Source organism: Alligator mississippiensis, chromosome 2, assembly GCF_030867095.1.
Source record: "Alligator mississippiensis isolate rAllMis1 chromosome 2, rAllMis1, whole genome shotgun sequence".
Taxonomy (NCBI): domain Eukaryota; kingdom Metazoa; phylum Chordata; order Crocodylia; family Alligatoridae; genus Alligator; species Alligator mississippiensis.
Genome location: NC_081825.1, coordinates 247,927,314 through 247,952,434, shown reverse-complemented (window position 1 = coordinate 247,952,434; position 25,121 = coordinate 247,927,314). Strand labels below are relative to the sequence as shown.

The 25,121-nt window shown below is 39.5% G+C and overlaps 1 protein-coding gene across 1 annotated transcript in view; it reads right to left on the bottom strand.

Annotated features, from left to right (window-relative positions):
• The window catches only part of AQR (aquarius intron-binding spliceosomal factor), a 92,126-nt gene that overhangs the window by 22,518 nt on the left and 44,487 nt on the right, over positions 1-25,121 (bottom strand). Inside the window, exons 20-28 of the mRNA XM_006273981.4 lie at positions 22,300-22,541; positions 19,860-20,006; positions 17,847-17,916; positions 14,874-14,984; positions 8,519-8,628; positions 6,417-6,552; positions 5,599-5,808; positions 4,415-4,552; positions 2,365-2,436 (exon numbers count right to left, since the gene is read on the bottom strand). Coding sequence (XP_006274043.1) covers positions 2,365-2,436; positions 4,415-4,552; positions 5,599-5,808; positions 6,417-6,552; positions 8,519-8,628; positions 14,874-14,984; positions 17,847-17,916; positions 19,860-20,006; positions 22,300-22,541 — 1,236 coding nt within the window. The remainder of the gene's footprint in view (positions 1-2,364; positions 2,437-4,414; positions 4,553-5,598; positions 5,809-6,416; positions 6,553-8,518; positions 8,629-14,873; positions 14,985-17,846; positions 17,917-19,859; positions 20,007-22,299; positions 22,542-25,121) is intronic.

Sequence of the window (25,121 nt, the reverse complement as noted above, 5' to 3'; positions counted from 1 at the left end):
TTCTCTGGAACCTCTCCAGGTTATCCGCATCCCTCCGGAAGTGAGGCGCCCAGAATTGCACGCAGTATTCCAACTGCGGTCTGACCAGCGCCGGATAGAGGGGAAGTATCACCTCCTTGGATTTATTCGTCATGCATCTGCTGATGCACGATAAAGTGCCATTGGCTTTTCTGATGGCTTTGTCACACTGCCGACTCATGTTCATACACTGCCGACTGTCATCCTTTTAGGCCCAGATGCTGAAACTTAACTATGACAAAACTGAGCTTCATTAATAGTCTCATAGGTTGCAAGAGTGAGAAAGGAGGAAGGAGAAAGCATAGGAAGCATCTACATTTACAGGCAGTTCTCAATTTACGACTGTGAGTTACTACAAACAGCACTTATGGCTTTAAAATTACGATACTGTTTCAAGGTTCTGACAAGGTTTCGACTTTACCACGCTGAACACAGCTGCCTGGACACAGCTCCTCCCTCCCCACCCACTGGACAGCCCCTGTCCCAGCCCCAGCTCCAATCCCTCCCTCGCTGTGGGGGCACTGATCTGCCCGCCACACCACATCACAACAGACTTACCAGCTGGAGGCAGCTGTGTCGAGCTCAGGAAAGGCATCAACCCCCCATTTATAACATTGTTCCTACCAGAAAATTGGTTCCAAGTTACATTTTGACTTAAGATGCAGTCAGAACCAATTGCATTGTAAGTCTGAGGCCTGCCTATGTCTGTAGAATACCACAATTCCTTACTTTTCCTTTGTTCACATGAAAACTTATGAAGTACACGAAAGATGCATTCAGATTTGCGAAGTTCAGACAAGGACCAGAAATTAATTGTTGCAGAACTACATCAAACTATTTCTATGTTCTAATAAGTACACATCAGGGTTAAGTCATGATTTAGTCTATTAATGGAGTTCTTGTAAACTCCATTTTAATGGAGTTTGAATAATAAAGTATAATAGAGCATAACAGATTTTAATACTAAAACTCTATTACTGTATTTACTTGAATAGAAGATGATCTTGATTATAAGACAATCCCCCATAATTAGATTCCATATATGAAAAATGTGTAAATTAGTTATTCTTTTGCACATTTAAAATCTAATAAGGAAAATAAATGGGAGGGGAGGAGGGGGGATATCAGGTGGCCCTCTTGCCCTCTGTTCCCACAAGTTCTTCCGCCTACACCCTGCTCTCAGAGCACATGGAAGTTGGGGGAAAATTTGAAAACACTGATGGATGAATTGATACATTTGAACTTTTTTGAAACTGTTCCAAATTTTAGCACAGGTAGTCCACAAACATACTTTTAAGCAGCACTTTTATATGTAATTATGAAGATTACAAACTATGCATAATATTAATCCAAAGATAAAAAGCTCATAATTTACTGTATAGTTAACTGGGCTGGGCTCCAGCAGAGTCAACAGCGCTTTAAGCCATATATTCCCTTCCCTCCTACAAAGGATCCATGTGCTAATTAGCTCCCCACTCATGACTGGAACTGGATGTTCTTCCCACAAGTCCTGGGATCCTCTAAAAATTTATATGCAGATGAGGCACAGGGCAACCTGGTCTGGTTCCACCTCTTGGAGGGGGTTGCCACCATCATATGTCACAGGCTGCGGGGGGCAGGATAAGGATGGAAGGATACTGGGTGAACTGTGTGGGGCTCCGTTTGGTGATGTTTGTCACACATTTAAGGCTAGTGAAAAAAGGGAAAAGGGAAAAAGGCACAGCTCAGTTCTGGGAGTGAACTGAAAGTTAAAATGTACTTGGTATAGTAGCTTACCATGACTTGGAAAAGAGTTGGCAGTCATGGGGACTGAGCGTAATGGGCACTACCATACATCTTATTCAGACTGGCTGCACTAACTCATCCTTGTGGTAGGTTCCCATTAGTATGTTTGCCCAACATGGGCCACATGTTTTATAGTGATTGTCAGTGCCGGCTGTATTTAAATCAGCTTCATAGTTGGTTTCCATGACTAAGCACATGCTGCTTTTGGCAGCAGTTTAATAACAGACCATGTATTTAATGAGGTTTTCTTGTACGTGAATCTAAGATGAGGAGCTTTTTCCCCCCCCCCATGCTGACTGGGGGACAAAACCTCTTGCATTCAAGTAAATATGGTATATTTCCTTGAGTCTGATAGAAGTATTTATTACATTCACAATGAATGTCACACTGACTGCAATGGAAAATGAAGACAGTCTAGACATTTACATTATGAGGCCATATTCTGAGATTTAAATACTATACACTAACACTATTAAGAATACATGGCACTACCATCTATTACCAAACATTTACTGTTGAATTACTCTTACTAAATACTTATTTACTTAATGCAATTCTTACCTGTAAAAGGAGCGGTATAAATGTTTCTATCTCCAGAATCTGGGCAGCCTCTTCCATTAAAATGTTATCATACTGAAAAAGAATAAAAAAAATGCTTGTAAAAATATGAAACAACAGCAGGAATATATACATATGTGGAACTGAGGGATAGTCATTTCAAAACGACATGTACAGACAAACTAAATTAACTCAAAGAGACTTGTAGCAAGAGTAGTAACCTTTTGTCTGATAGGCATCCATGGACACAAAGGTAAATCTCCATTAAAACATAAATAAATATACATGTGGTCTTCTGCCATCGAAATCTCTCATCATTAGTATTACCCAACAGTGCTATTAAGAACTCAGTCAACAAGACAGTTATATTAATCTATGTTTCTGAAGGCCACATTTTTTTTCTTGCTTTTTAGAGGCAAACTGTGACTGGTGTCAATGATAGAGTAAGCTGAAGGCCATTTTTTTCCATTAGTATTTTTCTTTTAGCATCTATCTTATTTTCTTTCTAGTTCTAGCTAAGAATTCCTTCCACTGTTCTTGTATACAACGGTCCAGCAGTTGTGGGGGAGGACCAGCACCAAGGATCAGGTTCCAAATGGTCTAAATTTTTTCCATATATATTCAGAGCATAACCCAACTTAACCACAGAGTAGGAGAGAGAGTCCAAATGACCCACTTGAGTGCCATGTATCCCCAGGGATCTGCTGAAGAGACTTCAGAGACTTGGGACAGGAAGCCAGATTTATGCATCTATTACATGAATATCCCCATTCCCACCGATTCTTACATCTGATTTGGAAATAGTTCATTAGAATTTTACTTTCACAGATTTATTGAACAGTAAAAAATGTATAATTCAAATAAAGAATGTGACACGTAAAAACAGAATCTTTAAAAAATTCTGCGATTCCAGAACTGCCCTCTTACAAGCAAATCCTGGTTCCAATGAAGTTAATGACAGAACTTCCATAGACTTCAAAGAAGTGTCAAACATATAGCCCACGAGCCAGATCTGGCCCATGGAGGTGGAACATCCAGCTCATGAGACATTTTGCTATAGCTGCTAACAACCAAGGAGTTAACACCACTGCCACTGAAGCTCCATCACTGTATCTGCCAAAGCCAGTGTCAGCCAACACCCCAGCAGTGAATACCACCACTGAATTTAATGGATATGGAGACCAAAAGCTGCAGCATTCCTTCTCCCAGGTGCTGGCCAGGCTGTGCACTGCAGCCATCTGGTGCACAGCAGGGCTGGCAGCTGTGGTGAGAGGTCCCATAGGCCAGAATCAGAGGTGGGCCATCTGGCCCAAAAGAAGTCCCACCTTCTGGACATGGCCTACCAACTAACTCATGTTCATTTGACACTCCCACCTTAGCGATACTGCACCAGTATCTAGGACAACTGCACCACTGTTCTAGGACAATTACTTCAGTTTCATATTATAAAACTTTTTATAGCAAACATGTATATTATACACACACACACACACACATTTTGGTGTGTGGGTGTTTGTTATGTGAAAACTGTGTGCAAAATTCACACACTAGAATAGAATAAATCAATGTTGTAGCAAAACTGTTGATTATTTAGTTAAACAGCACGCTAAAAGGGTCCTAACTTCTCCCAGTTCTCCTTTTACTTTTGTTTTTGTTAGCCAGTCAGCATCACTGCAAGCCTTCCAAGTCGATCTGTCAAGCAATGTAATCACCTTTTCCAACAGACTTTATGTGCATTTATAAAGCAAATATGAAACAAGTCATGACCTTATATACACTGGTTTTGAATATTACTTGCACATAATCACACGTACATTTTTAGAGTTCAAAATTAGGCCATTTCAATGCTCAAAATAACTCCAGAAAATCTCTCTATCTGTATTTCTGTAGATAACAGTGAAATCATTTTTCATTAAGAGGACAAGCTGACAATATAATGGTCTTAAAACTCCAGTGATTTAAAGTAAGTTAGTAAGCCCTATATACAAAACAGGAAAAGATAAGGTAGAAATCTGTTGCTCTAAAACATTTTGCCCATTACTGCAATCATTACCTTGAAACCTAATTCAACCAGGTCATGTCGTTTCAAAGCAGCATGTGTACAAGTCATTGCAATGATCTTTGCTTCTTTCACCAAAAGGTATTTGGATCTGTCCAGGCCACTGCGGAGAAGTTCAAATGCCCTGAATTCCTACAGAAAAAAAAAAGACTTTGTAAGAATGGGAATCAAAACTGATATTGCTTACAACAGAACTGTGCATTCAGAAGCCATCTGACTATGCTCCTCAGATTATTAACTAAAAATATACAGATGAAGAATATCAGCCAATAAGAATTTCAAATTTCAGTAGTACATATAAACACAAGTTCAAAAAGGATCATTAAAATTCATCCACATAATTTAATTTATACACCTTTTCATGTCTGCAAATAAACTTATACATACAGCTGTCTTAACAGTTCTAAGGACATTCATTGAAAAAATGAGGAAAGCAAGTTTTTCCCCATGATTTTTGTTTTGTTTTACAGCTTCATAGCATCAAATTTTGAAAACAGAAAATCAAGCCAAATACATGTAGTTTAATGTCATCAAATACATGCTTTTAACATTTTTAGTGTATGGCACTTTTAGGTACCATATTTACTCAAATACAAGACAAGCTTTTTTACCCCCAGTTGGCATGAGGAAAAGAGTTCCTTGTCTTTATAACTGCATACAAGAAAACCTCACTAAATGCACTGTCCATCATTAAACTCCTGCCAAAAGCTCAGCAATGGAAACCAACTATGAAGTTGATTAAATGCAGCCAACACTGAGCATGGCTATAAAACACATGGCCAACACTGGGCAAACATCAAGAATTTTTGGAGCATCCCAGTACTCACGACAGGAACACCCAGTTCCAGTCATGAGTGGGAGGCTAATCAGCTCATGAAGGGGCTGCCAGGGGAAACCATGGGGTAGGTGGGGGGAAGGTGGGAAAGTGAAAAGGCTACCTGAACCCTCAGATTTATTGTCCATGCTATAGCAGTAGAAGGGGGACAAATTCAAGACAAATTTCCAATAATTAGATTCTATACATGGAAAATCATATACATTTGCTATATAAAGAATCTAATTATTGGGTGGCCATCTTACAATCAGGATCATCTACTATTCAAGTAAATATGGTAATCCAAATAGCTCAGGAAATTCCAATAAATTCCAATAAATTCCAGCGGTCTTTTAAGTCTTACCTCAAGCTGAGTGAATATTTTCTTAATATGCCGAAAACACCCTTCAGCAATTTCCGTGTCTTCATCATATGATTTCCCTTTAAAAATTGGTTGAGGGGCATTTGCAAAATACTGATGAAAAGGGAAAAAACTGGAGACTTCTGCAACATCAGGAAGCTTACCACCCTTAACTTTAACTTTGCTAATATACTCCTCCCAACGAGACATTACCTACAGCAAAAAAAAAAAAGTATCATTATGACGTTACATATGTATTGTCAGGCATTGTAAAGGTTCTTTTTAAAAAACAAAACAAAAAGCCCTTTCAATATATTGCTTTTAGTATACTTTTTGCACAAAAACAATGTTATTGTTTGCTACTTTTCAAACACTCAGAAAAGAGGCATACTATTAGAGAACTAGGTAACTGTTTTACGATGTTGGATTCTACAATGAAATCAGACATAAATAAATCATGTGAAACAGTGACTTTCCAGTTATTTTATGCATCCTAAACTACAGCTGCCCAAAAATCTCAGTAGAAAGGACTTGCTGGGATTTTCATATCTGAAGACAAAAAACTACTTTAAAAACTTTGCCAAATAGTCATAAAAAGCAAGAATGTTCGCCTTTCAATATGTGAGTCATCGGGCAGAGTTGAATACAACAGCAACATAAACAAGTAATGTTTATAATTATAGCGTCAGTTGCTATTTGCATTGTGAGCCACAAAACAATTTTTTTTTTCTTTTCTTTTAAAGACTCAGTTCTGAGAAATTAACCCCAATCTCCATACTGAGGTCAGAGCTTAATCTTTCCATAAATATTTAATCTCTTACTTGGTATAAGAAGAAGTGCCCAGCTGTTTCACAGGTATAAGAAACATCTCCTGGGACCCCCAGACTCTCTTGTAAACGTCCAACCTCACGTAGAAGCTCTAATCTTCGAGCCAGGACATAATTAACTCTTCCATACCTGTGGAATGAAAGTATTGGTGATAAGGACATGTATTATTATTTTTTCAGCCAAGACAGACATTAAGGAACTGTTCAACACCAACATGTGGATGTCATAAAATTACTCTGTAAAACAAGTATTGAACTTTATTAATGACCATTGAAAAAGAATAGTCCATTATCTGCCAAGTACTGCCATCTAGATCAGTGGGGGACAACCCTTTTGGCAGGCATGCCACAAATTAGCATCATGCTTTCTCTGTGTGCCACTGTGTGCCCTGCCCAATCTGCTGTTCTGCTCCCTAAACTGTGCTCCTTGCCCCATCTGCTGCTTTGCTTTTTTGCTCCCTGCCCCATCTGCTGTCCTGTTTTCTGCTCTTTCTCCTATCTCCTCACCAGTCTGCTGCATACCACACAAACATGCTGCCTGTGCCACTTGCAGTATATGCGCCACACACTGGCCACCCCAATCTGGCCCATGGTTCCCATCACTACAGTACACAAGTGCTTCACAGGCTAATAATCTTATCATCAGTCTTCCTGTGATATATGGAAATATTATCCCACTTTTATACTGAGGGAAAAAAAAAAAAAGAGAAAGATGTGCTCAGGGTCACAAAGCCAGCAACTGAAGGTGCAGTTTCCAAGTTTTGAGTTATTAACTGTGCTTCCTTTTGCAATATGCAAAATATTCTTTGGCTCCCTCTTCATGATACAGACCAAGCATGTTTACAGTCACCTCTATTCTCATTCACCGGTGGCCACTGAATAGGGTATTGTGACTACTGGCTGAGTGCCTTCTATTTGTAACCAGTAACATCTGCAGCCCTACTGGCATGTTCATGCCTAAGCTTATGTCTTCTTTAATTAACTTTACTTTCCTCAATCTGTGGGAGATGCAAAAGCATAAAATGACACAGGAAACCAGGGAAAGGAACTGTATATAAAACTATTCCAACTCTTTCCCAACTAGATTTTATGCAGATATTATATGTTTATTATTACTGGACTTAATGCTATTTTCAATGCACCTATAAAAGACCAACTCTGAATCTGAGAAAAGGCCAGGTTCTTAATTCTTAATGAACCTTGCTTTTATAAAATATGCTTTCCTTATAACAAAAAGAATAGAATTATCCTAGGAAATCACTATGCAAATTTTTATCTCCAGAAAAAACATATTAAATGAAGTAAAACAAAAAAATAGCTTTCTTTCACTGTAGAAACCAAGCTACTTGGTAATGGCTACAGGAAAAGTAAGCTTTTCTCCTAAATTAAACCTAAGCATCACAGCTGTAAAAAAATCAACTGGAATATCCAACACTTTTATATACGTATCATTAATTATGGACATATTCTTCAAAATACAACATTTACCATAACAGGATGAACACTTTCATTTAAATGAGCTTCAAAAATATTTTAAATAATACAAAGCAATGACACAAACTTTTATAAGTAATTTCATGAAGAAATTACAAGTGGAGGGATTTGTATCTTGCAATGTCAGCTGTTCTATAATATGCAATATTCAGCATGCTGCAAGTTAAAATTAAATTGAGTAAAGATTGAAAATTGAGAGTATTTTTCTATTAAATTTGCATTTCAGTAAACAGACTTGATAATACCTTTGTGTGTTCACATGCTGGTATCTAGAATATATTTAATTTCAAACATTCAAAGGAAAACAGGTGAATATGTAACTGTTTTGATATTTTTGGAAAATAGGAGTTTTCTGCCCAACTATATAACTCAGTATAAACCTGCTTGGTACTGAAAACAAATGCCCTGAACTTAGGACTCTATTATAGCTGGACTGATACTGTTAGGACTTAAGCTTCCCTTCCCATAAAACTAACAAGTCCAGACAGACTTCTACTTATTTATTTACAATGAAAGTAGGAGGGATTTAAACAAACATTGCAACTCTAATATTTACACAAATTAGCTTATTGTTAGCACATCCCTCTTGGCCATTAACTCACCTGCTGAAATCTTTCTCTGTCTCCAATTCCTCCTCTCCATGACCCAGACGCAGGAGGTGGCGCTCATCAATGTCTAGAGCCATGATTTTCTCAAACAGCTGGTTCAAGGCCTAAAGATTGACAAGAACAGGGGAAAGAATCATTTTTAGAAGTTCAGAGGCTCTTGCAGGGAAAACTGAAGATTTACTGGTAAGCAAGCTGGAAATTAATACCTATTTTGGTAAGAGCTGAAACTAAAGCAACGTGAAGACAATACTTAAATTAGAGCTCTTAACCTCAGGGATGGGGGAGAGGTAGTTCATTGATACTGCTGTCTTTTCACTAACACATATCTACAGTCTGTAAAGCAATTCACTCACATTTCTAGCTTGTGATTTAAGAAGACACTATTTGTTTACCGAATTATTTCAAGGAATGCACTTCTTAGCACTTATTTGATATGACAGCACTGATTTCCATAAAGATTTTGTCTACTCAGTATTTACCGTATATGTGTAATATCCAATAATCTACAAGAGCTTTGTCTATTTCCTGGCAGATGTTTTAGCTAAAGGTTCCAACTGGGTAATTACATTTTGTCCGCCTATGGCACCCTGGGGTATCATGACACCCCCCGCCCCGGGGCACCGCAACATGTGCTGCTGTTGCCACAATAGCAGCCAGGGAAAACTACCCTGAATGCATTAGGGCAGGGGTTTTCAAGCTTTTTAAATAAGTGTACCCCCAGCAATCCCCTCTTTAATAAGTGTACCTGTGGGGGTGGGGGGTGGCAAGTGGCCAGATGCAGAGAGGGGAGGGACGGGGTGGTGAGCAGCCAGATGTGGAGCAAGAGCGCAGCAAGCAGTAGCAGTGCAGGATCTGTGTGGCCCTGCTCTGTGAGAAAGCGGTGAACGGTGGCAGCACGCCATCTCTGCCTGACCCCGTGTGCCCCTGGGACCTTTCAAAGTACCCCCAGGGGTACATTTAACCCTGGTTGACAAACCCTGCTTTAGGGCACTGATCAGCTCCCAGAGACAAGGAAGCACAAGGAAATTTCACCCATGGGCCTCTGTTTCTGGGAGGGGCACAGGGAAGATCTGGGCCAGGACTGGCTGTACAGCACAAAGCAACTTCTGCCTGCTTGAGGCTGATCCAGTAACATTAATGCAGAAGTAGCAAAATCACATGCTGCAGTCCTACCCAGACTGCTGTGGGCAGCATGTGCAGGGCAGTTTTATCTGGAGGCAGTAACACTCAGTTGAGAAGCAATGATATAAGTTGAGAACCAACTGTGCTTCTCAACTGGGGATGCCACCACATTTAAAGAAATGCTGGAGAGGTGCCATGACTTCGAAAAGATTTTAAATGACTGCCTTAGTTTCAACTGCATAGGATATACTTCACTTTTGGGGCATTTACATAAGACCCTGAAAATACTGTGCAGTAGTGCATCACAGCATGGGCAGTGCTAATAGGGTACTGTGCAGCATTATTAGGCTACTGTGCAGCAGTAGTGTCATCTAAACGACATTCGCCAATGTTAGTGTGCAGTAGCTCTGGTTCCTGTGCATTTATTTAGTACTTGCTAATACAAGTACTAAATTAATGCATAGTAACAACTGCATAGTAGTGTCTCTTAAACTGTGTTGTAAACACTGGTCGAATAGTGCTGTTTAATGGGTTTTTACCATTTACCTCACCTTCATTTGAATGAGAAATAAAATGGAAACACCCACACACTTGCAACCATTAGTCCACTGTCTCTTTCTCTACAGCCGTTGTACCACTGTAGCCTGGCTCCACAGGTCCACAGTATTACTGTTCACATTTGTTTTAGAGGAAAAGGAGGAAGTGACTTCTGTTCTGTTGTGGTCAGTAGGAACCTTACCAGAAAAGTTTAGAGAGGTGAAGTGGCACACAAAAGAAGTTACTAAAGGTTTGGCTGCACACAACAAGACCTAGTCTACTAGAAAAGGCCTGCTCTTGTACTTATGCTAGGAAATCCACCTAGGGTAGACAAAGAAGGAGTTTCTACTGGCAAATATACCAGGGCCCTAAAAAAGAATATAAATGTAAACAGCATGTTTATGACTATATGACTGCATCAATGCATGCTACTAGAGAATTTCTGTTAGCAAAAATCAATTCATAACTCTAAATGATGATACTGTAACAGCAAAACTTTTCTAGCATAGACCAGACTATATGACAGGTAATACTGTAAGACCTAATGAACCATGTTGCACTCCTGCTCTTCTTGATAATCTGATGATGTCAATGTTCTAGTCAGGGAAACCACCAGAGAAGCAGAAGTAGGGATGGGATGGGACTTTCTCCTTGTGGGTAAGGACTAGCTTGTCAATGTCTGTGGAAAAAACTCAAAGTACTCTCAGAACAACTATGGTAACATCCCATATGTGTACAGACGACTTGCAGGCTACTGACTGGTCCAATTGGTCTTGAAAGTCCACCAGTGGTTGGGACATCAAGTCTTTTGAAGAAATCATTCACATACCTCAAAAAGGGACCTGTTCTCTGCTAAAAGATGCAAGACCACATTGCAAGGATGAATACACCTCCCCTAGGAGTGGAACTGATGAATAAGCCTCTCTCATTACTATGATAAAGACTACAGTATCATATTGTGGTCCATATCTATCCTACTGAATATCCTGGCATTGGAAATTCCTAATCAATACAAAAGAAAAGATGCTTTATATTCACTACTGTGGCCAGTCCCAGCGAAGTCAAGGGAACCAGTCTGTTCCATCTCCCTATCTCTATGCCATGCAGACCTTGGAAACCTTTAATTACTGGGACATCTGCATCTGCTAGGAGGGAAACACAGCAGTACAGAAGTTCAGCAAATTCTTGGAGAGTGTTGAGGATAACTTTTTGATCCAGATGGTAGAAACAGCAACTAGAGGCGAAGCTCACAAACAGGGAGGAATTGGTTGAGAATGTGAACAAGAAAGGTAACTTGGGTGACAGCAACCATAAAGTGAGAGTGCTCAAGATCCTAAGGGGAGGAAGGAAGGGGGACAGCAGAATAAAAACACTGAACTTCAGGAAATCTTACTTTAACAAAACTCAGCAAACTGGTGGACAGGATACCCTAGGAGGCAAGACTGTGGGAAAAAGGAGATCAGGAGAGTTGGTTGTATTTTAAGGAGGCCCTTTAATAGGTGCAGGAGAAAGGTATCCCAATGTAACAAAAGAATGGGAAGTGCAACGTGCCTAGACAGCAATCTCGTCAATTGAGTTGAAACTCAAAAAAAGAATCCTATAAAAATTGGAAACCTGGCCATAGTACTATGGAAGAGAATAAGAGTATTGCACAGGTGTACAGGGGGAAAATAAGAAAGGCCAAGGCACAGTTTGTGATGCAGCTGGCAAGGCAAAGGATATAGAAGGTAATAATAAGGGATTCTACAAGTATATCAAAGGTAAGAGGAAGACCAAAGAAACCATAGGTCCCTTACCGAATGCAAAAAGCAATCTGGTTATTAATGATGTAGAGAAGGCTGAACTACTGGATGCTTTTTTTTTTTTTTAAATTATTATTTTTCCCTTTATAAGGGCAACTACCAGGTGATGAGTCAGTGGGCAGCAAAGATAGGAAAGGAGACAAACAGCCCAGAGCAGTAGAATGGGTTAGGGTTTATTTTAAAAAGATGCTAGATACTTTAAAGTCAGCAGGGCTAGATAGGCTGCACCCCAGGAATTGGATGAGGTAATTTGGGAGCCATTAGCTATATTCTTTGAGAACTCATGGAAGTCACAAATGACTGGAAAATGACAAATAGAGTCCCCATCTTTAAGACAGAGAAGGAGGATCTTAGGAATTATGGACTAGTCAACTTGACCTAGATACCTGGGAAGATCACAAAACACATTCTGAAGCACCTACAGGACAAAAGGATGATTTTAAGAACAGCTGGCATGGATTCACCAAAAACAAATCATGCCTGGCCAACCTGATTTTCTTCTATGACAAAGTAACAGGTTATTTGGATGGGGGAGATAAGTAGGTATGATAGATACTTTTACTTCAGCAAGGCTTTTGACACTGGATAGTCTCATTAATACACTAAGGATATACCAACTAGATTAAAGTACTGAAAAATGGATACCTAACTGACTGGAACATCACACTCAACGCATAGTCATCACTAGCTCAATGTCTAGTTGGGGGGGCGGGGGAGGACGAGGTATCAAGTGGGGTTCCTTAGGGGTCTTTGTGCTTTGATATTTGACTGTGTTTGTTTTGATACTAAAACTGTGATCCTAGTGATGACATTAAACACCAATATCAGCAAAAGGTATTTCTTCAGTATCAACTCTGCCTTTTATGATATTAAACAGTCTGCTAGGTTGACAGAACACTAACAGTGCAAAACTATTCTATAAAATATTCCAAATGGACAAGTTAACTTCTAGGCCTGTGCAAATAGGGAAGTCTTCAATTCGGATTCGGTCAATTTGGAGGACAGCGATTCAATCTGGTGATTCAAATCACTGTCCCCATTCGATTCGGCCGAATCAGAAACAGAGATTCGGTGCTGATTTGGATCGGCTGGGGACAGGCAGGCACAGCCAGGTGGCTGCAGGTTCTCCCATGGCTCCTCCACCTGTGCCTGCCTCTCCCTGGGCAGTGGTAGCCATGGGAGAAGCCCCCATGGCTGCCCTGCCTGGCCCCATCCCCCACCATAGGGCAACAGCTGCACAGGTGCCAAGCGGGGGGGGGGGGGGGGAAGGAGGATGATCCCCACTGCCGCCTGCTGCATGGGAGGCTCTGCTATGAGTCCTCAGAGGCCCTGATTGCTGCTGCTACAGCTGGTGAGTGCGGAGCTTTCTACAAGTGCCAGGTGGCTGGGCCAGGCAGGGGATGGGGCTGGGCACGGCAGCTATGGGGGCTTCTCCCGCAGTTACCCCCTTCTGGAGAGAGGCAGGCACAGGTGGAGGAGCCACAGGAGAACCTGCAGCTACCTGGCTGTGCCTGCCTTCCCCGGCCAATCCGAATCTCTCCAAAACTTCTCTGAATTGATTCTGAGGCTTTGGATTTGATTCAGCCTTTTTAATGGGTCTCCTGATTCGATTCGGATTCAGAGCTTCAGCCGCCAAATCAGGCCAAATCTCCGTCAAATCAAATCAGCGACTGAAACTTTGCACAGCCTTTTTAACTTCCTCTGGAAATAACAAAACGTCATGCAACATTTCAGGAGGTGAAGCTTCACACGTTATCATTTGCCAAATCCTTACAGAAAAAAAACAACATTCCAAACACATACTCAGAATATGAAATTCTTCAAGAAAGAACAGATCCCAACTTAACTGTCCTTATTAGCTCATTGTTTGAAACCAGCACATCCTGAATATTCCACCATAGAAACATTATACAGGAAGGTCTGACCGAGGTAGTTCAACCCAAAAGTTACTTGAATGGTTACAGTAGTTCAAACACCACAGAAACAGGTTCCAAATTTTTGTATGATTGTTTGTTTTTTTTACATAAGATTTTGAAGGGCTTTGGCAGATCTAGGAACTACCTGCCAGATTCTCACTAACAAAAGAGAAAAGTAAACATAAGGGGTGTGTCCAGACACGTGCACACATGTGGTTTACAGCACTGCAAATCCATTTGCAGCACCAGAAACCACACATGCAGGCATTTGCTGTGCTGTTAATTAGCAGTGCAGAAGGTTTTTTTAACACCAGAGAGATCCCTGTGTCAAAAACACCCAGGACAGAAAAAACCAGGGCTGCACACGTGGAAGCAGCATGCACTGCCGGAAACTGAAGCCTGGTCAGCTAGAGCCACACTCCAGCTGCTGGCCAGGCTCCACATGCCAGACCACTGCTACTGGTGCCCCAGGAGGACCCCAGGTAAGGCTGCTGGGGCCAGCCCAGATGCTTGTTGCACGACAGAGTACGCATGCCCAACTATGTGCCACTACTATTTGTCCCTGGGGAAACACATGTGCACACTCATCTGGACATACCCAAGGAGGCAGCAATCACATTCATAGGGCCAAAGAGATGTTGTCAGTAAAGAAAAAAATGTTTCCATGGTGTGCATATGCACTTGCAGTGGGATTCATGCTTGGATATAACCAAAAATGGTACATTTCTACATCTTACCATTAAATGCCCTGTAAAGAAAACCTAACTGATAAAGATACTTTGGAATTAATTTCCAATTTTAGTTTTCATCTCAAATTCATTTCTTCTCAATTCCAAAGCTGGACTCAAACCCGACACAAACCTACTCAGACCCATCTAATGTATCTGACTGTAACACTGAAGTTATTTACATTAAACTCTGAGACAAAAATAGATCAGTACAGAAGGTAAAATAGAAAATCTGTTTAGTTACCTGGTTGGAATGTGTAACTATAAGGGTCCTCTGTTCCGGGAAATTATGATAGAGGTTGGATATGATCTGCACAGCCACATCAGTTTTGCCTGTACCAGGTGGACCCACTACCTATAAAATGAAAACAGAATGTGTAAAGAACATGTCACAATTCACTCCACTGGCCACTAATAACCAGTTGGGAAAATTAAAGTGTTTTGGACTGGGCAGAAAAAAAAAGTTTGCCAAGAAGCATCTTTCTTTTGAAGGCAACACATCAACTTTGGAAGCTAAATTACAAGCACTGTCAGTTAACAATGGAAAAGGTATTTCTTAACTGCCAATTGTGAAACGGATCAGTTGTTATATACATGTCCATAGTAAGGAAGGACTTAGCCTCATACTGTCCTTTGCAATAGGATCACACCTCATCATTCCCCAATTCTGTTTTGAAATTCAAAGGCAACAGGCTTCCACAAAAGTTGAAAAAGGATGAAGAGGGCACACCCATACATTAAGAACTAGTTCAATGAGGCTGTGCCCTTTTAAACTTGCACTAGCACCCTGGGAACTCTATCACTAGTTCTAGTGATAGTATAGCTGAGATTGATGAGATTGCACTGACTAACCAAAAGTTTTTATTCCTCAAATTAAGAGCTCTGAATCATAGAAGCATGTCACTCCAAACTGCATACTGATTATTATAAATGCAGTACTTTGAATTTGTGCTTTTTATTCATGCACATTTTATGAATCTATAATAATGTCCTTCAATTATCCACGTATGTAATACAGCTGCAGTATACACAAACATCACCATTCTTGAGGGACATATATTTAAAAGTAATTCAGGTGATCCATCTACTCAGATTCTTATGCTTATATCCATCCTCAATACCTTAATTTACTCTATTTATCTGAACTCAATGGAGTTGAGAAATACTATCTTTCAACTGGAGATACATGATTTCAGGGATATTCTAGATCAAGTTTCTGACTAAATTCCATCTAGCGTAGAGAATGAACACTTATTTGTATTCAGGAGCCAATGGAATAACATTTTCCTATATATATTAATACTAATGCCCTCTCAATTTAATGTATGAAATGTGACCTCATATTCAAATTTTAAGTATTGTAGCCAAATGCACAGTTACATCTTTTGAACAGAAGAAGCCCAAAATTGAGCAGACCAACTTACGACAGAAATATAAAATTAGTAGCCAAGTCATGCTTGTTGTGAATGAGGCAAGCAGTCCTACTGATAGGTTGGACCTCTCATGCAAAGACAGTGGGATCTTCTCCCTGGCATATACATAACGCACTACCCTGAAGCTCATTAATTTATGGCAAAACTGGGGTGATGTTATAGCCACGATGATCCGGGAAAAACGCAAGGCAAGGTGGGTGATATACTTTACTGGAACGACTGTGTAACTGGGAGGAATGTAGAAAAGCTTTTAGGTGTGAACTATCCTTCCTCACTTCAGCATCTTATCTTATAATATTTGGAATGAAAACATAGGTCTGAGCTAGGAACAGATAGACCCAAACAATTATTTAAAAAGCCTCATGGACTGAATCAAAATAGAACTGAAAGAGGACTGCCTTAAAAAAAAAAAAGTAATTTTTAAATGTCATATTCTTCTTAATTAAAACAGACTGCTCTTCAAAATGAAAGAAAAAGTATTTTCTATTGAAAATAAATTATTAGAAAAATAATACCAAAGCCTGACTTTTCATATACTTACTATTTCTCCACTAATAGACTCTTGGAACTAAGTTTAAGCACTAGTAATTTATCCCTAAAAGCCCTCCAAGAAAAATGCAGATGGTGCTTCAAAATGCATTGTATTTATATTGGGAAGTTATTCTTACTGATTCAAAGATCAAATGATATTAATTAACAACACTAGTACTTTATTGAAAAAACAAGATTAAAACAAAGACCTACATTACCTAGAGTTCCCCTCCCTAGTATTTCATGTGTTGATTATATATTACAAAATAGGAATAAAGATTTTAATTCCCAATAGTCTTTCCTGTTGACAAGTTAGGAATACTGGTATGAAAGAAGACTCCTATACATAAGTGTTGGTATGCTTAGCCAAACACTGTAATTATTTAAAACCCAGCAGCAGTTCACATCAGTGGGCTTGTTCCAAAAAAGACATTATTAACTAAGTAATTTTTAATCACTTTTATCACTGGTACATTTTTACTGAGGCCCAAAACCTGTTTGACATAGAAAATGTGCCCTTTCATTTCAAGAGAAATGCTTGGGTATTGCAGATACCCATCATTCATAAGGTCCTGATGAACTGTACTGCAAAACAAACTCACTCCCAAAAGCTGGTCAACAAATCCTACAGCCTTTATTCATGATCAGCTTCTTTGATTCCAATCCATCTATCTGGCTGAAGAACTACTGCAGACAGTCCTAACAAAACTTATATAAAGGAGGGGAAATGCCAAAAGTCATTCATCTGCTAGAGTCTGAGTGGAAAATGATACATAAAAAGGAAAAGTGGAAGGACTACAAAGAAAACACTGTGCTAAAAGGCCTAATTTCAAAAGCCAGGGCACAAGTACTGATACCTAGAGTCCCTCCTCCTTGTAACACCATCATGAGTATCAAAAAATATTCTACTGAGTAATTATTTTATAGGATAGACTATACTTAATGAGGACACATATTTGAAGAGACAGAAATGTATTTGTGAGCCTTGTAAAATACTGTTCATCAGTTTACACTGAAGCAAATAAATGGTGATGGCTTTGATTTGCATCTTCTTTAGCTTTAAGGAGTTTCAAACAAAAACAAAAAAACAAATCCACAAACATACAAAACTGAAATCACCTCGGGGCTGAAACAAGGGCAAACACTAAAGTCAGAAAAAAAGCTGTTATCGATACTTCACAGAATCTGCCCTAAAATTAAGCAGAGCATTAAATATACAGTAAAACTTCTTAAATCATTATTATAATCCCTACCATAGTCAGCCCAGGTTGCATTCCTGCACGTATAGCCTCAATCTGAGTGTGGGTAAATGGAATAGTATTTCTGTAGCGAAACAAAATACATATCATAAAGACGCAGAATAATACTGCAAAATAATTCATATTACAAAAGATAACAAGTTACGTTTAAATGAAAATGCTATATATTCCTCCAAAAACATCTATCCTCTGATTATTTATGCCAATTGGCTCAGTCTTCCAACTATGCAAAGAAGACATGTTCAAACTTATGACTTAAAATGTTTTTACCATACTCTCCCAATTGTATTAGCCCAGTCAAAACAGATGTAGTTGTAGTTTAAAATTAAACATGAGTAAGTCCTTTTGAAGTCAATGAGACTACTCCCACACTTAAAATTAAGTGTATACCAAGCACTTTACTAAGTCAGTCTTTAATCATTAAGTGCTCTAAGCGTATCAGGAAGTACAATTGATAAATCATAAAGGTATGGTACATTGCTGTACTAGAGTACGATAGTTGTTTATTTCAGCAAATTAATGTTTGAAGGCAAGAAACAACATAAATGAATTATTACAAATCCCCACCCCAGAATACAATTTTTAGAAGTGGGAAACATCCAATTTGTTAGCGACAATTGTTTGTGCTTGTAAACTGGAGGAATAATATACCAAGCTGCAGGTAAAATCACGTTCTAGAACTGCTCGGTTCCAGTGCCTTTTCCTGGGGCTGGCTTTATTAACAAAGAAAAAATGCCGCAACTCTTATCTTCAAAGCGACCCAACTCTCTCCAAATTAGTGTTTTCTCCCAGGTGGCTTCTGTCTCCTTATGATATCTCCTTCCTCAGGCTTGCTGTGTTAGGTCCCTGGCGGGCATTACACTTAAGACATAATTAGTCTGTTAATCCATCTTTAGAAGTAACCAAGCCACCTGTTCAGGGAATTGATGGCACCATCAAAAGGGAAACCAGCCACAAAAATATTACACAAAAAATGTAATTTTTCCATTACCAGGTCAGACCATTTGGTTTTCATTGGGCCTTAAATTGAATGTGCAGCAGGGTTAGGAACACACCAGGGTCTTCAATTATCCCTGGTGTGGTCCAAGCCAACAATCAACTGATCATCAGAGCCCTGGTATGATCCTGATCCTGCTCAGGATTACCTGACTGTTATCCAGCTCCAGAGACCACACAGGGGGCCTGTTTGAGTCAAGGTGTGGTCCCAGAGATAGCTGAAAATTAGGTGACTGTCTGAAACCCAGTGAGACATGATTTCCCTGCACCAGCAAGCACAACGTGATTGGGATCTGATCCCCAATCTCAAAATCACACATCCTGCCATTTATTTGTGGCATGGCAGCAGGCATAATTGTTGCAATTGTGGACTCAATCCCACCACACCTTTAAATTAAAGATCTGTCAGTAGAGCCTTAGAAGTGATCTTTCTTCCTAAGCCTTCACCTGAGCCTAGATCTGTTTTCTCTTCTACCTAGATGCAAGAAACCTTGTATGCATGTCCCTGTAGGAGTTGTGACTAGGGACAGGTACAATACTGCCAACTACATATCCAACTTTTAATGGTCTCTAGGCCTTTTCAGGTGAATTTTCTTATCCTTCAGTCTTATTTGTTTATGTAAAAGAAATAAACATTCTATATAATGTTAAAAATGTTGATTATCCTTTTGTTCATAGCTTACTAGTTTACCATTTACAATAAACATTTTAGTTAAAAAATCAATATTGCGCAAGAGCACATAATGCTAACATGACTTTTCAATACTGTATATTCAATGGCCAAATATCAGGACCCATATTTTCATCATACTTTGATACTGCCTAGTTGTAGTTTTATTCAGTAAATACCGTTACACTAAATCTTCACTCTAAACATTTAGTTTATATGTGAAATAGAAACATTTCTTCTGTATGTAAAAGAAAGACTATAACTGCATAACCAAATGAAAATTATAACTCAGTTATGGATTGTTCCCCATGTTAGTGCAGGCAAAATTAAAAGACTATTACCGTTTTGGCTGATTATATGGATATGGTCCCCTGTTAGGAATAATATGAGGTTCAATAATTAAGGTTTTAGCTTCTTCAGTTTTCTCTTCATTTCCATCCTCCTCTTTCCTCTTCTTTCCTCTGCTGCCTCTTACTGGGAAAGTTATCCTGAAACATATGTTTGTGATATATGCTTCAATTCCTTCACAAGGAAATATAATTTGTCTTTGAAAAATTGTATTAAATGTCTCTAGAATGACATAAATTGGTATGTCACTCTAACCCTGAAGATAGGAAAACAATTCAGGAGAGATAAGGTGCAAATTAATGATGAAGAAAAGAATATAAAGGACTGCCTGAAGATGTTGGCTTTAAGGCACAACATAGACAAGATTAAAGACAAAGCAGTATATTTGGCAAATGAGTGTTCTGGACATCGTGGATGGGATAAGGTAGAGCATGGGTGTCAAACTTATGGCCTGTGGGGAGCCTGCAAAGCAGTGTAGTCTGTCCCACAAGGCACCCAAAGGTGCCAAGAATATGAGAGCAGGAAACACAGGGAGGGGGCACACCACCAAAATCCAGGACACAGAGTCCCGCTGGGGATGTTTATCAGCTGCTGTGGGAAAGTTAAAGCCTTGGATCCGGCCCATGGGGTAGGGGGTGACACCGCTGACAGAGTTCAAGAAGGAAGACTACAAAACAGGAAGGTGAGTTTGGAATGACAAGGGCAACAGAAAGGAAAAAGGGAAATTAGGAGGGAGGCAGACGGAATCAAGTTATGACAGAAAGCAACTACCACTATACAGACAGAAGTAGCAGTGGCTATCCTGTTTGCGCTAAAAGTGCGAATGAATCACCAATTTTACATATTCCCTTTTCAGATAATCTCTATCATTTTTAATGACCTCAGGATCCGAAGACTCCTTTATTTCCAAATCTATTTCATATCGCATTATAAGATCACACAGAGAAGGTTTTATCACATCACTAAGTACCCTTTAGTAAATTTAATAGGGGAAAATAAAATTAAAATGAAGGATTTCTTTTTTGTGGCAAGGGCTATCCAAATCAAATGTGACATCTGTGATAAAATAATATGCCTTTAGCCTCTCTCTGTATGAAGAATATATCTGTAACTAGCCATGAATTTAATCTGTTAAGGACCAGAAAGATTTAACAGTTGTTTCCTATTAAAACAAAAGTTTCAAAACATCCTGAAATTTACTGGGAGGAACCTACATATTCATCCCTGCACATCACTCCGTAAATGTATATACTAGCTTCTCCCAAAGAGATCATCCCTGTGTTATACCAGGGCACCTGATCCCCTTTCCACAACTTTGCTTCTTATTTTATACTTCAGTTCTTTGAGCCATGGACTATTTATTTGTTGTGTGTGTCCAATGTCTTGCACAATGGTGTCCATAGGCACTATCAGGGTAGTGATTATGATGTAGCATTGGTGCCTTCTTCCAAGTTACACACTCACTATGAAATGTCCTTGAACAGATCATTTCTCTCACTTGTACCATGACCAGAATGGATTGAAAAATTTTCAGTATCTTTTCATCATAATTTTGTCCCTCACAGAAATGGTTCTATTTTCATGAACTTTTGAGGGAAAACAGGCAGGATTACCACAGTTCACCCACTTGCCTCCTCACTAGTCTACCTGGCAAGGTCTAGGGAGCCTGAGGTCCAGTGCCTGAGACTCCAGAGGAGACCTTTGGAACTCTCAAGTCTCATAAGTTCATCACTGCTATCCAGTGGTGAAGGATGAAAAAGTGAAGAACCATTATCAGCTTCGGTCAGGTATATCCTTTTACTTATTTTATTTATTTATTTTATTTTTACAATACCTTCTAGGATTTCAGCTACCCCTGCCTTTTTGGTTTTTGGCTTCTTGTCTCATTCACTATGAAAAGTTTCTTCAAACCCAAGTTTCATTAAATTACTTTAGCCATACCATATAAGAAAATTAACTAATTCCTGGTAACAAAGCTGCAAGCCAGCTAGAAGTAGATGCTACTTTATATATAACAAACATTGATATGTATATAGTATATGCACACCAAAAAGCATATATTATATATATATCCATACAACACCCCCACGTGCGCACACCTGCATTTGCACACACACAAACTGCGTATATACTTGATTATAGCCCCAACTATTCAGGCTCTTATCATTTGTGGACTAGCATCTACTTCTGTCAGGGACAACATTTTCATATACATTTAAATGGATTCTCCTAACCTTCATTATGGCCTATATTTTCCACTGTAACACATACATTACAATACTGGTAGAAACTTCTTGAACAAAAGAGTATACTTCATTCATCGAACTAAGCTGATTATACTTTAGTTTTATAGGACCAATTTCATTGATGAGTTTTGACAAATGCACTAAAGAACAAGCTGTTAAAGACCGTCTCTGAAACCAAATGTGTCACCTGAAAGGCGGTATCTGCAGAGCTGGATTGTCAACTGTTACTTTAATATTATAGTCAGGAAAACTAGCCTTTAAATGATCAATGGAGAGAAATGTGTCATTAAAATCCAGAGATGCAATCTGATTTGGCATTTTTGAATAATGAGCACTGCTTGGGTCTCCATATCCTAGGATAATATCATGCAGCCAATGAGGAACCACACAATCTGTGTTCATCAAATTCCTAATAGTCTCCAGAACAGCCTGCAAGTTAAAAAACAGAAAAATCAATCAGTAAAAGTGACATTTATTAATGGAATGAATTACTGTGCATTTCAAAGACACGATCCTCTACTGACAGGTGTTTGGGCAGACAGAAACAGTTGCTATATTCACTCATTACACTGTTCTGCTTAAATAGCGATGGTTTGTTAAACAGTCTAACTACTGCACTATCCAATTAGTAAGAGTCAATTTAACCCAAATGAAACAACAGGCTGCATTTCCCAAACACTAAACAACATTATCAATTAAGCTACCAGAAAAATATCTAAGCATTGCTTAGTAAATTTACTGATAAAACCACTTTTTTTACTTAACAACACAGAGCAATTATACTGTATCAACAGACAGGCAAGTGATGCCTTGTTCTGCCTCAGGCATCATCAGCAGAACTGGCAGTTAAGTCTTAGTTCAGAATACGTGCAGTGGGTGATGATGTTGGGAGCAAAAATGCACACAAGTTATTTTGAGGTACATGCTGTAAGCCAGCAACAAATGGGGAATGTGTAAGAGTGGCCTGCCCCCCTGAAGAGAAGGCAGCTAGCTTGGCAGATGGTTTGCAGTGGGAAGGCTAATGTAGACGTGGCTTGCTGGGAATCAAAAACCCCAGCAGGCAGAACCAGAGAGAGAACAGAGACCTCACGGCTACAAGGAGAGCAAGCCTGTGGTAGGAAGGCTGAAGCCACAACAGACCACTCTTAGTAGTCAGGACAGTAAGGTTTTTCATTTATTTGCTTAATTTTGTCAAAAGATTCAGTACTACTGAGGCATGCTGAGAGATGCTCTAAGCCACAGGAGTCAGCAGGTTTAAAGATAGCATAGTACTGAGGCTTAAGAAACGCTCTGGGAAGGGGCAAAAGCCTGGCTGAAAAGGCTCTGAGGTGGCAACCTGCTACAGAAAGCCAGAGTGGATTACTTTTACAATGAAAATTGAGTTTTAAATGAAACTGTTGTCACAGCCCTAATCAAGCTCTCTTTGCTAGATGCTCACAAGGCTGCTGTGTTTGGGTTCCACATACTAGATTCATGTGCTCTTAAGCATTTGTGTGTCTGAACCGCATTCAGACATTACCTTTTAACTTCCTAGATACAACCTTGGGTACAAATTCCTTGTATAAAACATCCTTCTGAAAGCAAAGCCCTTCGATCTAACTGCCTAGGCCAGGGGTAGGCAACCCTCAGCACAAGTGCCAGGGCATAGCATGCAAAGGCATTCAGTGGGGAAGGGACCAGGGCTACGCTGCCACAACAAAAATCAAGCGCCTTGCGGCTCCCCTACCATCCACCTCTGATATGCAACCTCTTACAAATTAAGGTTGTAGGTGCTTTTGGCACTCTGCCCAAAAACATTGCCAATCACTGGCCCAGGCCCTGAGACTCAGACTCTCTTGCTTAAGCAAAACCTTTCCCAGAGCTTCTGCTTTGTAGACACTGTTTACTTCAAGGGTTGATAGCTGAAATGACCAGTAAACCAAACACAGGCTTTGAAAGAAGTATTTCTAAAACAAGTAGTCTTTACTGTACATACCACCAATGGTACTCAGACCTAGTTAACATCCATCTACATGCCATTCCCTGCTTCAATTCCCTGTCCAATCAAATGTGTACATGTGTACACGTGCATGCACATTTCTTTTTTTAAATTGGTTCACAGTCCTCTAGGCCAGGGGTCAGCAACCAATGGCCTGTGATCTGGATCCAGCCTGCACCACACTGTACTGTAGTCTGGAGCTTTCCTGTGCTGCATCATAACCAGGTATAAGACACAACAGTGGCAGGGGCTTGCCACCATAAAATGTTGCTGATCCTTGCTCTAGGTCAAGGGTACCCAGCATCCCATGGAGTTTCTCTCTCTCGCAGCTAGTTTCCTTCAGTCTTAGTTGATCTCACACTCAGGAACTCCTGTCTTTCTCCAAAGGCCTGTCCCCTTTTTTGCTCTCCCCTACCCGACCCAGACTCAAGAACTGTACAACCACCTCATCCCCTTGTTCAGGGGGGATTTAAATCAAATTGATTGATCATGCTTCAAACCATGATTTAAAATCACTGGTCAGGAAGACTTGATTTAATCATTGTTTTCTACAAAAAATGCATTCTTGTTGTCTGATATAGCTTTAATGCACAGCATTTACAACTCTCAGATAAATGTAGGTTTAATTTTTAGAAGGTACACACTATACATTTTAAAGCAGGGATTTATTTTTATATTTTTCAGATTAATTTTGCAGCTACATCAGAAAACTGAATTATGATTTGGTTATTTTATTTAGCAAAGCTAATTGAAACAGATACTTTGAAGTCACTGGTAGGTGAACTAATCTCCAATTCACTAGATTAATTATGGATACTTGGGGGATATTTTTGCCATGCTGTATTGGGAGGACATCAAATGAGCACTGCAGCAATAAGTTATTAGTTTGGGGTGTTTCTTCACTTTCTTTTAGATTACTTCTCATCTTTGATTTCTTGTCTTCTATGGCCTGGCAAGTCTGCTTCCCTTCTAACAAACCATTCCCTCACTAGATTTCAAATCAATGGAGAAGCTATACTCAGAACCTTATC